General features: G+C 39.6%; 1 protein-coding gene and 1 pseudogene across 1 annotated transcript; both read left to right on the top strand.

Annotated features, from left to right (window-relative positions):
- Positions 1-1,734: 1,734 nt before the first annotated feature.
- On the top strand, positions 1,735-5,269 carry LOC104450831 (peroxidase 12). Its single transcript, XM_010065534.3, has 3 exons — positions 1,735-2,141; positions 2,887-3,081; positions 4,415-5,269. Exons 1-3 carry the CDS (start codon positions 1,908-1,910, stop codon positions 5,036-5,038), a joined length of 1,053 nt encoding a protein of 350 aa, XP_010063836.2. The 5' UTR covers positions 1,735-1,907; the 3' UTR covers positions 5,039-5,269.
- A 5,162-nt stretch (positions 5,270-10,431) lies between these two features.
- Positions 10,432-12,002, top strand: LOC104430925 (annotated as a pseudogene).
- The last annotated feature ends 3,963 nt before the right edge of the window (positions 12,003-15,965 follow it).

Genomic DNA, 15,965 nt, shown 5'->3' with positions numbered 1-15,965 from the left:
GAAGAAGGAAAACAATAATTATGAGGAAGGATGGCGCATGGATTCATGAGCAACGATTCGTTTTTGGTATATAAATTCAATTAACACAGGGCAACGACTTTTCTTCAAACCTCTATTTTTTGCAATAATGCGACGCCCCCAGGATTGGCTTTTTTTTTTTTTTTTTTTGCAGGCCTTTGAGGTGTTAGAATGTTAATTGATAATGATCACTACTTTTAGCATGTGCGAGAATCTTGCCTCTGTTTTTTTTTTTTTTTTTTAGAAAATCTTGCCTCTGTTTAAAATTCAAAAGTTTCCAACTTTTGCCAGAATAAGTTTTTTTTTTGTATTTTTTCAAACACCCCGCTAGTCTCGACAGTCCAATAATTCCATGCATACAAGGTGATTATTGATCTGCGTGATTTGTGGACTTTATAGGGGTGAGTGGATTTGGAATAAATCTCTTCTGGACCAGAATCGAGAATCAATAGTATTCTCGAAATTGAGAAGCCAACTTATTAATTTTAGTATGGCGATTCTCAAGAACCGGTCACTTTACTTTTTTAAGGCAAATATTTAAGAAATTATTATTAAACATTAAGGATGCATCTTTTAAGCAACAAAAAAAAAAGGTTTTGTTTTAGATAATTATTCATATATTTCTTCGTAACGGAGATCATGATTCAAATCTTAATGAATGTGATTTTTCCTCCCTTATTAGTAGAATCAACGATGGTAGTTTTGGAATGAGGAACCAAGCTAATCTAGATTGGTTCTTGATTTTCAAATCGGGAATTGAACCAGTTTTTACTAAACTAACAAAGGTTAGTTCCAATCAGCTCCCCTATTAAACTGGCCCGATGCTTAACCCTATTTTTCCTAATGACTACAAAGAGTACACAATCTTTTGATTTAGATTTTCGAGCGACGATAAACAATGTTGAATTGATTATTAAATTTCAGTCAACATGAGAATATGATATTTATCTATTTATTGTATTTGATTTTTCTAAATGTCTAGTCAAATAACATATTACGGGATTGTGTAAGGTATCCATGTATTCTTACATTCCATGTATCATTCGTAAACTTATTGTACATTGCAGTTATCATATGGTATGCTATCTTATAGACCGACATAAGTAGCATAATATATATCATGATGAAATAGGCAACATCCTATTTTAATCTTACACACCGTGATAATGACCCCCATTCTTGTGGTGGTTGGGGTTGCCACCTATAAAGCATGTCCAATGCAATGGTCATGGGGTGGTTAAGTGGTGACAACCTGATAATATAACCACCCCAATTGTTGCCATCAATGGTCCATCGACCTGTGATTCCTTGCTTTATTTCTCCGTAATCCGTCGGGCTCCTCTTTACTGTCCACCCTCTACTTTTCTTTTTTTCCTCTGTCTAGTTTTGATTTTATGTATTTCATACTCTATCCCATTCAAATGGAATAATTTTATTTAATCTATATCGAAGACGATCCAAACTTAATTTTGCGCAAAGACCGCTCCATGTGCGAAATGGAACTGGTCGGAATCTGTCAAGACATCATATCCCACGTGCCAAAGGTAAGCCATCGCTGTACCTCGTCAAAGGGGCAGAAGAAAATATGGCGGATAAGATCCTATTCGGAGGTGCCGCCTGTGTCCCAACCTCCAATCATCATCATCATGAAATTGACAAAATGGAGGGAGATTACGTTTATCTTTTGTTCTGTTTACGCGTCATTTGAACTTTCAACTCCACATGCCGTCCAGAAAGTCTTGAACTTACCTTGTGCAAGAACCTCATGCAAGGTAGAAAACTCAAAATTGCTTTGGCATCAAGTCAATCTACTTGCCTGTATAAGTAGGGACCCTTGCTCGGTTGATCTTACCTTGTGCAAGAACCTTAGACCAGACCCAGTTCACATCATGGCCTCCCGCTTCAGCTCTTTCGTTTTGATTTCTTGTCTCGTGATAGCTTCATCGCCTGTTCATGTCTCGAGCTCTGCTCACTTAGTGAAGGGGCTCTCGTGGTCCTTCTACGAGAAAAGCTGTCCCAAGGTTGAGTCCGTCATCAGGAAACATCTCAAGAAGGTGTTTGAGGAGGACATTGGCCAAGCTGCCGGGCTACTTCGTGTGCACTTCCATGACTGCTTTGTTAAGGTAGGTCCCAAGGAGCTCTGTCACAATCTGCATTCACTATACCGGGCAAAGTGATTTGGGATTTACTTGAAAGTTGTATCTTGATTTGCTCGTCACATGTCCTTGTATATGGTGGTCAGCTGATGTTAAAATGTTTACACACCCTTTTGGCAAGATCTGTGATCATCTTCTTCCCCAGCAAAATAGACGAGAATAAGAAAAGACGGAGAGGCCAAAGAAAAAAAAAAGTTCTTGTCGAGTTGGTGGCCTAGGTTAGCAGCTGCAATAAGTGAACTTCTTTCCTTTTGATATTGCTAATTTTTAGAATGCTGGGTAGATTACGAAGTCATACGGGTGCCTAAAGCCATCACGACTTTGTCTTTTAGCATACTAATATTACTGTCTTACTAGTAAACACTTGCTGAAGTTTTGGAGGATGCTTTTTGAGCGTTTGACATAGTTGATTCTGATCTTTAGTGCTTTATATGCTAAAATGAAGAGCATAGAAGTTCATAGAACTCCCATGTTCAGGTTTTAGACAGAACTGCTGTAATAATTCTGGTAATTGTCTTCATAAGATGATTGTATGAGCAGTCCAGTTAAGCCCGGATTGTGTGTGGCGAGGATTTTTTTGCTTTGAAGGTTAGGATGGGTTTAAGTCATCGCGGTTTCTTTTACAATTGAATCTTGATCACTTACATTAAAATAAATGATAAAACATTCTTTGAATTCACGATTATTTTTTAAGATCTGATGAGTGATGCAGGGATGCGATGGTTCGGTGTTGCTGGATGGATCAGCAAGTGAACCAAGTGAGCAAGACGCTCCACCAAACAGGAGCTTGAGACGGACAGCATTCAAGATCATTGATGACCTCAGTCAGCTCGTGGAGAAGAAATGTGGTCAAGTAGTCTCTTGTGCCGACATCGCCGCCATTGCCGCTCGTGATTCCGTTTTCCTGGTAAACCCCCTTCAGCCATCATTCCATCATCACTAGAGAGTAACGCACCAAAACAGAGTTCTGATTATGATACTCGCCAGATTCTGATTATCATACTATCGGAAATTTGATAGAAGTACAGATTCTTGCCGAACATGCTTATCCCTATAAATCATACTAATTTGCAGCTTTGAATGACGCTTTTGCATTTGGTAATGGGAAGGCAAATATGATCATAAGCTTTCAAAATAGAGCAACAGCAGAATACAGTATTGGTCAGTTAGCTAGCTTCCTAGATAATTGTAATAGTTCTTATGTTCAAGTTGATAAATGGATTTCTTTTTAGGGATTAATTGGATTATCGAACTAACCAAACATATAGTAAGTTACACGTTCACACAGAACTTTCACTGATTGGATGTTCCCCCTCCGTTAAACATTCAACCACTCCCCATTAATCTGCTGTTTTTGGAAATCAAGTTGATGTATAAAATACCCCAAACCTAACAGAATGTGGACCTTCGCAAGATGGTACTGGAACTTTGATCTCGTCATGTGGCCATGTGACAGACAATAGTTGTTTAACCACTCTTGTTTAGGCTCAGGCTTGATTATACTCATTAGTTATGATGATAATTATACTTTATCGCTCTCTCAATGGTAATGTTCGATGATGCTTGGTAAGAGGAATTATAAATCACGAGAAAGTGGACTCGCTGATGTAACCAAGCGTGGTTAAGCTATATTTGGGTTCTTGTAGTTTCCTCCTGTTCGTGTTCTGAATGTTTTGTGAGATGTAGCAGATGTCCATGTAAGTCGGCAGCATTATCTTGGAAACTCAGGACAATTAAACCTGTCATTATGAGCCAAAAAGTTCAGTATACAGCAAATTTCAATGGTCAAAACTGAGACATCGTCGTTGTTTATATCTGAGTTTTAACGGGTAGTTATCACCATTTTTTTAAGATCCCAACCGGTCGGAGGTTTATTCTGAATTTTGGGATCATGTTTATGGATAAAATACTGCAACTTGACATGTCTTTGGACTCTTTCAACATGGTCAGGTAAGCATGTGCTTCCAAAGTTCTTGGAAATTGCAGTTGAAATGACAACCTAGGTAGACGATTCTGTTTAATGATAATCTACTCCCAACTAGCTTCTAGTTTATGAGAGTTGACTTGCAAATGATCACCTCCACACGAAGAAGACATCAAAGTTCTCCGCTGGCTTCATGTCCTATACATGATCGAAGTTTTCTCGATTATGATTACTATTGCCCATCATATCAATGAGCATCAACAGATGCTTTCCAAGTTCTGGATTCTAATTCTGTTATTCTCGTCGTCGTGTGCAGTCGGGCGGACCTGAGTATGATGTGCCGTTGGGAAGGCGGGATGGACTTACGCCTGCGACTGAAAATGTGGTCATAGAGAATATACCTGCACCAACTGAGAACGCCAGTGAAATTCTCTCCGCCCTAGCCAAGAAAAACTTCGATGCTACCGACGTAGTGGCCCTCTCTGGAGGCCACACCATTGGGCTTGCGCACTGCACCGCCTTTGAGAATCGGCTCTACCCGACCCAAGACCCCACTATGGAGAAGACCTTTGCCCATGATCTCAAGGGCGTGTGCCCCACCACAAACTCCACCAACACTACGGTCTTGGACATCCGATCACCCAACCGATTCGACAACAAGTACTTTGTCGATTTGATGAACCGCCAAGGCCTGTTCACCTCAGACCAAGATCTGTATGAGGATCCCACAACGAGGGACATCGTCACTAGCTTCGCCGAGGACCAGGAATTGTTCTTCGAGAAGTTTGTCCTAGCTATGACGAAGATGGGACAACTCAGTGTGTTGACAGGGACGAAAGGAGAAATCCGAGCCAACTGCTCGGTCAGGAATTCTGAGAACCCCGATCTCTTGAAGTCCGTGGTGGAAGAGGACCTGGAGAGCTATGCTGAATTGAAATGACGTGACCCCTTATAAGTGTGGCTATGTATCAGCTGGGGTTAACTTTGTCTTGCTAGGATTTGTTCCTTTTGCTTGCTTGTTTATAGACCGTGGCAGTGTCTAATAAATTGCATCAGCTGTTTATGAGTATGTCAAGAATATGTAATCAGCAGAAGCTCAAAATTTGTGTCACTTGGCAAGACGTTGCGTGCGAGCCTACTGCTTGGGAATTTGAATTCGGAGAACTGTGATAATTCAAAGGCATGAACTGCACCGATCAGCAATGGTCTCGATTGCTTTTGTTTGTCAAGAGCTTTTATATTTCGAATGCGACCAGGTTCGATCGACTCCATTCCTAATGAGATCCCGAAAATCAGGTGCAAGTCCATTACGCAGTACTCAGCAGTTGCAAGCCCTTTTCGTGGAATATAATATTCAAATGACGACTTAATTTGACGATTTAAATTTTAGAATAATTAAAAATAGTCTTACAAAATTTCATATTGTATCATAATAAAAAGTCCTGAATTTAAATTTTTCTAGATTGTTTATTTGACTCCTCTCATGTACTTTCGCACTTTAGTGATAGGACGAGGAACATAAATACACTTAGGATGTGTTTCCTAATTTTTTTTTTTTTTTTATTCCTTCAATGAGCTTCTAAGCATTTAAACACGTTTGATGATTACACAAAATTTTTATTTCCGGAATAAAAAAAGAATAGGAATCTATTTGGTACGAACTTCAAATTTTGTTGTGATATAAGATTTCTTTTAATTTTTTAATAATTTTTTGAGATTTTTCTAATTCTTTTATTTTCTTTTTTAATCCCTTCTTCTTCATTTTTGGTCGACGACCTGATCGTGGCTAGGTGAGGTCGGCCTCGCCGAGGCCCTTGTGATGACCAGCTAAATGAAGAAGAAAAGGAAAAAGAAAAAAATGTCTTGTTTCATAAATTGTTTCTTAAAACCAAAAATTAAGTTTTTTTTTTTTAAAGTTTTTGTTTCTATTTCAAATTTATTCTCGGCATTTATTAAGGGTGCGTTTGATAACGTTTCTATTCTAGGGAACAATTTTTTTTTCAGAAATACTTTTTCCTATTTCTATTCTCGGGAACAGTTTCCGAGCATTTCAACATGTTTAGTAACCACGCAAAATTTCTATTCTTGAGAAAGAAATGCGTTTGGTACGACCCCATATATTTTTATAAATTATAATTTCTTTTAATTTATTAATAAATTTATTACTTTTTCTTCTTTTCTTTATTTTTCTTCTCCTTCCTCCAACCGGTTGTTAGCTAGCAATCGGCCAAACAAGGGCTAGCAAGGTCGGTCTCAAGGGGCCTCGCCCAGCCATGGTATGGCTCGGGGGAGCCTCCCCAGCCACAGGAGGCTCAGGGGGACCTTGCCAATGGCCGGCAAGCTCATGGCGACCTTGCCGAGGGCTAATGAGGCTCCGGTGAGGTAGCTGGTCAGTGTTGAGGCCGACGATTGGCTAGGGGAAGAAGGGAGAAAGAGTAAGGAAAAAAAAAAAAAGGAAGAAAAGGAAAGGAAAAAAAGAAGAAGCTCGATTCTTGTTTCTTGAGTTGTTCATGGAAATAAGAAGTAATTTTTTTTTGTTTCTTGTTTCTATTCCAAATAGGAATTTGTTTCCAAGTTCCTGGGAACAAAAAACTTATAAAAGGTGTTTTTGTTATATTTCTACTCCTAAACAAAAGAACAGAAACACTTATTCTCGGGAGCATTACTAAACACAGCCTAAGGTGGCGCATGGGAACGTTTTTGTTCCTCTATTCTTTTGTTCTTTTACTCCCCGGAACAAGAAAAAAATATAAATTCATTTGATAATGTTAATTAATTTTTTTATTCCTTGGAATAAAAGAGTAACCAGTGAATAGATTTAGAACATAAATAAGGAGTAGAAAAAATAGTTCTTGTTTTCGGAAATAGTTTCTAAAAATAAGTAATTATTTTATTTTCTCATTTTCTTTTCATCTTTTTCCTTGCCACTCTGCTTGGGCTACCATCTGCGCCTAGCCACCTTTGCCGACAACCATCGCCACTAGTTGCCGATTGCAGAGGCGGCAAATGGTAGCGATCAAACGTGTTCCCATTCGTTTTATGGATTGTACCAAACGCATTCATATTCTTTTTTATTCCAAGAATAGAAATTTTGTATAGTTGTTAAATGCGTTGTTTTACTCAGAAATGGATCCAGGGAGTAGAAGTAGAAAATATCTATTTCTGAAAAGAAATTATTCCTCGAAATGGAAATGTTATTGTCCACACTCTGATTTGCTCTGGAAAATAAGAAAATTAGCTAAAATAGATTTCTATTCTTTTCTTGTTCCAAGAACAAAAAAAAAAAATCATAAAATTGAGAAACAGAAACGTTACCAAAAACTCTCTCTCTCTTTGTTCCAAGAACAAAAGAAAAATCATAAAATTGAGAAACAAAAACATTACCAAAAACTCTCTCTCTCTCAAGAATGTTCACTTCTTCTCTTAAAACTTTTATTTATGATCGTCATTTAGGGGTTTAATGATTCGGTTCAGTTTTCCAAAAAAACCAAATCATTATGGTAAATAGCTAAACTGAATCAAATGCGACCCAAACCGAAACTCCTATCGGTTTGGTTTGGTCAGGATTTTCAATTTTTACTTTTGTTTTTTTGTTTTGATTCACTTTTTTTGCCAAAAGAAAAAAAGAAATCGAACAAACATAAATTTATCCATCCACTACCCTTTGATTTTGAAGCAAAGTCCCGTGACGTCTAAACCCAAAGCATCGCCCGCCATCAGCAAAGGTTGCAAGTAAAGGAAACAAAGGATTTTCTTCAAACGATCGCAGATCTGGGAGAATACACAAAACAAAGCTCCCATATTGCAGGTCCTAGTTTGATTCGAAAGAATGACTCACCTGAAATCCTCAAAGTCGAGGTGAACTCTCCGAATCCTTCAATCTCCTAGAGTTATGTGCAGAAGGTAGTAAGTGGGTCGCTTGATTTGTGGGCTTTGGGTCGGAAACCTAGTGGTTGGCGCCGGTGCCGTCGCTGTCCCCGGCAATTGGGGACCTGCTGATGGTGTTACTTCGAAGAGACCGATACAACTTTGTTCGTCTTGGACTCGAGCAGGAGAAGAAGAGAGAGAGTATTCATAGGGCTTCGACGACTATATCCATAAGCATGATTTTATATTTTATCATTCGGTTTGGTTCGGTGAAAGGAAATGTGGTTTTTACTATTATCCGAATCAAACCGAAAATAAACAAAATTTTAATTTGATTGTGACAGCCCTACTTGTTTTAAGAAAAATTCGGACTCCATGATCTCTTGGATGGAAACCTTACGAGAGAGATCCACCTAGCGTGTAAAACTTCGAGATCCAAGACAAGTATTAAAAAATAATTTCAAAAAATCAAGGTAGAATTTCAGATTAGATTGCACAACTTTCTAACTTCGGACCAACGGCACGAGAGCCTGAAGCCAGCTTGATTTCCAACCAAAAGTGGAATTTGCAACGCAAGTGTTGTGCAATTTCCCAACTCGCATCTCTTCAATAAATTGGACGCATATGCAGTAAGCTAGATGGCAACCGCGTGAGCAGCTGCCGGGTCACTTTAGAGAGCGATTTCTGGCGCGACCTGAAATTAGCTGACATGGGTAGGGATTAATTGTGTTCGTGTCCAGCCTGGGAGATGTGATTAATAATCGTATCGTACTCATAATCAATTCATCAGACACAAGACTGACTTATATGGCCTGTTCAAATTATTGAGTCAGTGGCGACACAATCTCTATGTGCACCCCTTCACATATAATTAGTGAAAAATCTATTTGTTTTCCATGTTATCTATTATTAAGATTTTAAACCAGCGATATTTCTTCGAACACGAATATTGTCCTAAATTTGACATGATTATATTTCGTTGATGGTTGATGCACTATTTAATCGTGTTACACAAGTTGTCGTGTTTTGAAAGAGCCCTTAAAAGTTCCATCTCATTATCAAAACTACGACTCCATCGTCCAAGCTCTGTTAGTGTTGGTTTCAAATGTCAGTTGCAGCGGAAGACATGATCGTCGGATCAAGGAAAAATTTTGTCTTCAAAAGAGTCAGGTTTAACTCATCAGTTTGGGGTTTTTTTTTGTATCTGCTCATATCACTTTGAATCATCCATGTCAGCAAATTTAACGGTAAAATTTGACGAAAAGTAACGGAGGGTGAATTTATCACAAATGTATCGATTTATGATTTTCTATAGTAAAAAAAATGAGTCTATGGTAAATTTGTCATAAATATATCGATTTGGAAATTTTTATGGTAAAAAAAATGAGTTTAAAGTAAATTTGTCACAAATGTACTAATTTAAAATTTTTAATGATTAAAAAGTTAATTTTAGATAAATTTGTCACATGTACATCAATATAAGATTTCTCACAATAACAATAATGAAAAAAAGTTTGCATTGTCAATAATTGAATGTACGGTAGAAGTAGACCACCGTTGACTAAGTTCATCAAAGTCCAACTGAAAATGACCTAAGTAACATTAACACTGATGACATGACACGACACAATACATCAATACGTTATTTATTAAAAAATGCAGAATTCTGATACATTGGGACACATATTAAAATGTATATATATGATAAATTATCTTTTTTGTGATTATTTTATTCAAATTAACAAATAAATAAATAAATAAAGAGCATAAAATGAATATATACTAAAAACAAAAACTCATAATTCATTAATATCATTCATTATTTCAATTTGACAAATTCAATTCCATTTCAATAATTCATAAAACTTCAAGGAAAAAAAAAATAAGCAATCCACATTTTTAGACTTGTATGTCATAACATGTTGGAAGAGAAGAGAAAAAAACAAACTTGAGAGATGAATCGTGTATCACGGGAAATAAGAGTCGAAAGAAGACAATATTAAGTTTTTCTTTCTTTGCTCTTTATTATTTTTATTATTTGTTTACATACTTACATTTGGACTCATAATTTATTAAAAAATTTAAAATTGACCAATGCATGTCGGAATTACGTGTTGGAATTTCAAACTCGTATGTCGGAATTTTAGATTTGAATATGAGAGAGTGTCGGGAGAGTTAATCAGGTCTCAAATTTTCCGACACGTGTGGACTTAAGTATCAAAATGTATGGGAAAGTGTTGAATAAGTGTTCAATATGATACGAAAATACTCCGAAAGTGTTGGTGGTCCATCGGAAATTTCTCCTCATTTTCCTAGAAGCAAATCCCCGGTTTACGGCGAAAAACACAGACCCTCCCGCGTCTTCTCAGTCGTCTTCTTCTTCCACCTCCTCTCTCTCTCTCTCTCTCTCTCTCTACATATACTCTGTCGACTTCTCTCTCCTCCTCCTCACACCCACCTCCCCCATCTAACTAAACTCCCAAACTCTAACTCTCTCTCTCTCTCTCTCTCTCTCTGTGACATGAACCGCAACATCCAAATAGGCATCGCCGCGGCCGCAGGCTTCATCTGCGCCTCCCTCTTCTTCATCTTCCTCGCCTTCACCTGCAGCCGCCGCAAGCGGAAACGTGGCCGCGAGCTCCAAGTCCAGACCGGCTGCATGCCGGACGAGCTATCATCCATCGCCGTCGATGGGAGTGCCTTCTTCGACCCCAAGCTCCGGATCTCCATGGCCGAGCTCCGGACGGCCACCAAGAATTTCCACCCTAAGAAGATCATCGGCGACGGCGGCTTCGGCCTCGTCTACAAGGCCAGCCTCAACGGCCTCACCGTTGCCATCAAGAAGCTTGAGCCCGACGCCTTCGAGGGGTTCCAGGAGTTCAGGGCCGAGATGGAAACCTCAGGCAAGCTTCAGCACCCGAACATCGTCAAACTCCTTGGCTACTGCATGTCAAATTCGGATAGGGTTTTGGTCTATGAGTTCATAGAAAGAGGGAGCCTCAGCGAGTGGCTGTACCCGTCGTCGGAGAACGGCAACATCTCATGGTCGACGCACTCAGACGAGAGGCTGCCCCTGGCCTGGGACACTAGGATGAAGATAATCAGGGCGTAGCCAGTGGATTGGCTTATATGCACGGATTGCCGATGCCCATCATTCACAGAGACATCAAGGCGAGTAACGTGCTATTGGATGCCGATTTCGAGGCGCACATCACAGATTTCGGGTTTGCTAGGATGATTAAGGACTCGCGATCCCACGTGTCCACGCAACTTGCCGGGACGATGGGGTATTATCCGCCAGAGTATCAGGAAGGGTTCACGGAGGCCACTGTGAAGGCCGATGTGTATAGCTTTGGTATTCTGATGCTGGAGATTGTGACCGGTCGGAGGCCCAATTTACCAGTGACGGATGAGGGAAAGGAGGTCGGGCTGACCGTGTGGGCTCGGCACATGGTGGTTCAGAACCGGCAGATGGAGATGATCGATCCCGCCGTTTCCAGGGATGGCCTGGTGAAAGCCACGGTGGAGGAGTGCTTCAACATTGCGTGCGTGTGCACTAGCGAGCATTCGAGGGAGAGGCCAGTTATGAGCCAAGTTCTCGAGTTGTTGAAGTGTGCATTCGGATGAAAACGGTGGAATTCGTCAAAGGTGTGGTTTCTGCGCCAAAGTTGAATTACCCAGAAAGAGAAGGGAATCAAGGTTAAGCTTGTGAGTAGATAGACAATATGATATCGTATCTATATAGATTTTGTGGCTTTTGCAAGACTCTGTTGGTTACACTTGATGCTGTCGTGAATCCGAGTTTTTGCCGGAATGACGGCCTCCTAATTGAGATTGATTGAAACAGAGTCTTAGTTTCTTTGCTATTTTCACAGGCTGATGCAAGGATCTTCTTGGTCTGCATCATGTCAATCTTATCTCCAATATGTTTCCCAGAACATCCTCATCGAATATTTCGGAAACAAAAAGGATTGATGCCGAGTCAGATTTTGTTGGTTCATCTATGATTATCGAACAAAAAATCGAGATTGAGGATATCGCTTAGACCGTATCATACTTATTCTGATGCTATTATATGCATGTCCCCGCGAATCTCACCAAGGATGTTTTCTTCCGTGGTCACTCCATGTTGAGTAGATGCTTTCAGATAGAGAGTAGTGACCATCTCTTTGAAATCATGTCTTCGTTTGGAAAAAATGAATTCGAGTGACGTGACGAAACTCGAAGCATATCTTTATACGAATGATTCAATAGAAGTGAATGGCGGTTCAATGAGATTATCACATCTTGACTAATTGCTAAACCCACAAAACATGCGTGTGAATATGAGCTATTTGGTCTTTGTGACCCTACATTTATGATGTACCGATCTTGCCATCCCAGCGAGTGGATTTAGGTCTTCTCAAGGGACGGCATCATTGTTTGCTTCAAGAGTATACGAACCTAATTCAGGTACATCCATCTGATCTAAAGAACAGGATGTGCGATCGGGCTCATTGCGCCCAAAACATGCGAATCCTTTCGATACCAACCCTTTTGTCCATATTGGCACTGATCTAAGAGGAGTGTTCTTCAAATTCCATAAGTCAACAAGGGACATGCCTGAATCAAAAACCTGATTTTTAAGCAAAAAGGATTGACGAGGCTGGAGATCAACACTAATCTCGTGGGCCTTCCTTCTTTTGTGGATTTGGAAATCTCATGGGCAGTCTAGACATTCGAAAAGGGCAAGGACAGGAATATCAGCAAAATCTACGACTTAACCGCTTCTAATAAAAAGGACGCGATTATGGTGCCCCAGCTTGGGGCCCAAAGCTGCACGTTCCTCTGCAGAGTTTACCGCAACTCTAACCGATTAAGTCATTAGCACGGGACATCCATCGCCTGTATTGATTTTTAGCTAAGTTTGCAAATGGATAATGTCCACATTTTTAGACGTAGCCTAATTCCAAATGTGTTTAGTAGCATATTTTAATTCAATGAGGCTATAAATGAAACACCTACTCGATTGACATTAATTCAAATTTCAGCTGGCTATGTTTGACAAAGATTTCTTACGTAAACGTTAATTTGACGTGCTATTGCTTTTGGTCGTAAATATGCCCCCTGCCCCCAGCATCAAACGTATCTCAAACAAGCAAAGAGCCCAATAAAAGGTTAGATCATAATGAACGAATTTGCAAGACTGCCCTTTACCATTATGAAGTGAGGAAAGATGAGATGAACGCGGTAAGCACCGAAATTCAAAGGGAAAAAGGTGAAAAGTAAGATGAGAAAACAAAAGGAAAAAGGCATAGCGAAAGTCCTTTGTCCCCTTGTCCTCTAGCACGCGGCATTAATTAAAGGACGTCCCGGAGGGATGCGAATTCTGGAGCCAACAATTAAAGAAGAAGAAGACCACTTCAACAGAAGTTGCAAGCATTGACCAATGCGATGGTGACCGGCGACTCTAAGCTTACGCCCCCAAGCCCTTCAGAGTTTTGGGGTGCGTTTGATTCGATTTTGATGAATATCTATGGGAACTGAAAACGATTTCACGAAGTGCTATTGGTGTTTTATAAAATGTATTTTAAAACACATTGGAAAACAACTTTGATGAAAATATTGCTTGCTAAAAATTATACTTGATAAAGGATTTTTGCTAATTGTTTTAATAAAAAGATCAAACTATTTGCTAGTGAAACAGCAAACCAAATCGGCCGTTGGCCAACCTCACCTAAGGTCGCTCGACCTCAAGTGAGGGCAGCGGTAGCTCGGCCACTCGTCGGTGGCGGGCCGGTGGCACACCAACTACTTGTTAGTTACTCATCAGTGACAAAGGTAAAATTAGTATTTTTGAAGGCAAAATTTTGAAGTTGAGCGAGAGTAAAGTTGGCAGGGAAAAAAATGTTATAGATGAAGTCAAATATTTATTTTTAGGGGCTTTTTTGTCTTTTCTATTAGATTTTCTTTTAGGTTAAAAAGTGGTATCTTTATATTAGCGATGACAAAACCCTAGCCGTCAAGACGCTGAAAAAGGAAATAGAGAAGCAAGAAAAAGAGAAAAGAAAAAAGTGAGTTTTTTCTTAATGAGGGTTCTCAATCTCTTTGTGCTTTGATCTTGAGAGAAGATCATTGTTGTATTCTAACTTTTTCTGAAGTCTAGTGGATTCGCAGAGTGCCTCTGCGCGGAGATGTAGCGCGGAGTTTGAGTGAACTTCGATAACAAATTTTCTGGTGTGTTCATCGATTCTGTTATTTTATTACTATAATATGTCTGGTGAATTATTTGCGAGCGTTATTTTTCTGGAATCGACGTACGATTTTGTAACAAAAAAGAGTCTATTTGCATTTCAAAATATTTCCGGACCTCCCTTGAGTCAAAGGCCTTTAGAGAGATTTAGAGATGCAATTGCATCTCGACAAAAGCAACTTGAAAATTTTGCCAAACGGCATTTTATTTTTCATTGATTACACTTTGCATTTTAACAATTTTGTAATTGACATTACGTACCATCTAAATTTGGAAAAAAACATCTTCACTTGCACTTTGTCTGTCTCATATTGAATTTCTTTGGTGTAAGCATGATTTCCAAGAACTATCATTTTCAAAAGTGGAGAGGCAGTACCAGAATTGTGAGACGGTTAATGGTATGTCCACGATTAATGAAGAATAGAGAAAGAAAAAAAGGGTAAAGTCTTTCGAGTATCATACGCACACATGACAGAGTTATAAACTCACTGACATGATAATGTGTGAGCGGGTTGGTTAGATGATGTGTCGATTCAAAAAAGCGTTATCAAACAACACCAGAGTACCAGAAAGGAAGAAGGCAACAGAAGAAAGAGGGACCCTTTGGTTTTGAAGCAAAGTCGAGATAGCTAAGCCCAAAGCACAGCCCGTCATCAGCAATGGTTGCAAATAAAGGCAAAAAAAGGGGTTTCGTCAGATGATCGCAGATCTGGGAGAATACACAAAACAGAGCTCCTATATCGCAGATCCTAGTTTGATTCAAAAGAACTACTCACCTGAAATCCTCAAAGCCGAGGTGAACTCTCCGAATCCTTCAATCTCCTAGAGTTATGTGCAGAAGGTAATAAGTGGGTCGCTTCATTTGTGGGTTTTGGGTCCAAAACCTAGTCGTCGGCGCCGACATCGGCACCGTCGCCGTCCCCAGCAATAGGGGACCTGCTGGTGGTGTTGCTTCGAAGAGACCAATGCAATTCCGTTCGTCTTGAACTCGAGCAGGAGAAGACGAGAGAGAGAGTATTGACAGGGCTTCCAACGATTATAACTATAAGCATGGATTTTATATTTTATCATTTGGTTCGGTTAATCGAACCAAATTGGTAAAAAGAAATGCGTCTTTTTATCATTATTTGAATCAAACCGGAAATGTGGCTTTAACCATTATCCGAATCGAACCGCAAATGCAAGAAATTTTAGTTTGATTCTGACACTCTTACCATGACTGGTGTTTTAAGAGAAATTTAAACTCCACGGTCTCTTGGATGAAAACCTTGCGAGAGAGGTCCACCTAGCATGTAAAACCTTGAGATCGAAGACTAGTATTAAAAAATAATTTCATAAAATCAAGGTGGAATTTCAGATTAGATTGCACAGCTTTCTAACTTCGGACCAGCAGCACGAGAGCCCGAAGCCAGCTTAATTTCCAACCTAAGTGAAATTTGCAACGCAAGTGTGGTGCAATTTCCCAACTCGCGTCTCTTCAATAAATTCGACCTATATTCAATAAGCTAGACGGCAACCGCATGAGCAGCCGCCGGGTCACTCTAGAGATAGCGATTTCTGACACGACTGGAAATTAGCTGACATGGTTAGGGATTAATTGTGTTCGTGTCCAGCCCGTGAGACGTGATTAATAATCGTACGGTACTCATGACCAACTCATCAGACACGAGATTGACCTATATGGCCTCTTCGAATTAACGAGTCAATGGCGACATGATCTATAGGTGCACCACTTCAGATATAATCAGCAAAAAACTTATTTGCTTTC

This window comes from Eucalyptus grandis, chromosome 6 (genome assembly GCF_016545825.1).
Source record: "Eucalyptus grandis isolate ANBG69807.140 chromosome 6, ASM1654582v1, whole genome shotgun sequence".
NCBI classification, from domain to species: Eukaryota; Viridiplantae; Streptophyta; class Magnoliopsida; order Myrtales; family Myrtaceae; genus Eucalyptus; species Eucalyptus grandis.
Note: the sequence above shows the minus strand (reverse complement) of the source record. Positions and strands in the feature narration are given on the sequence as shown.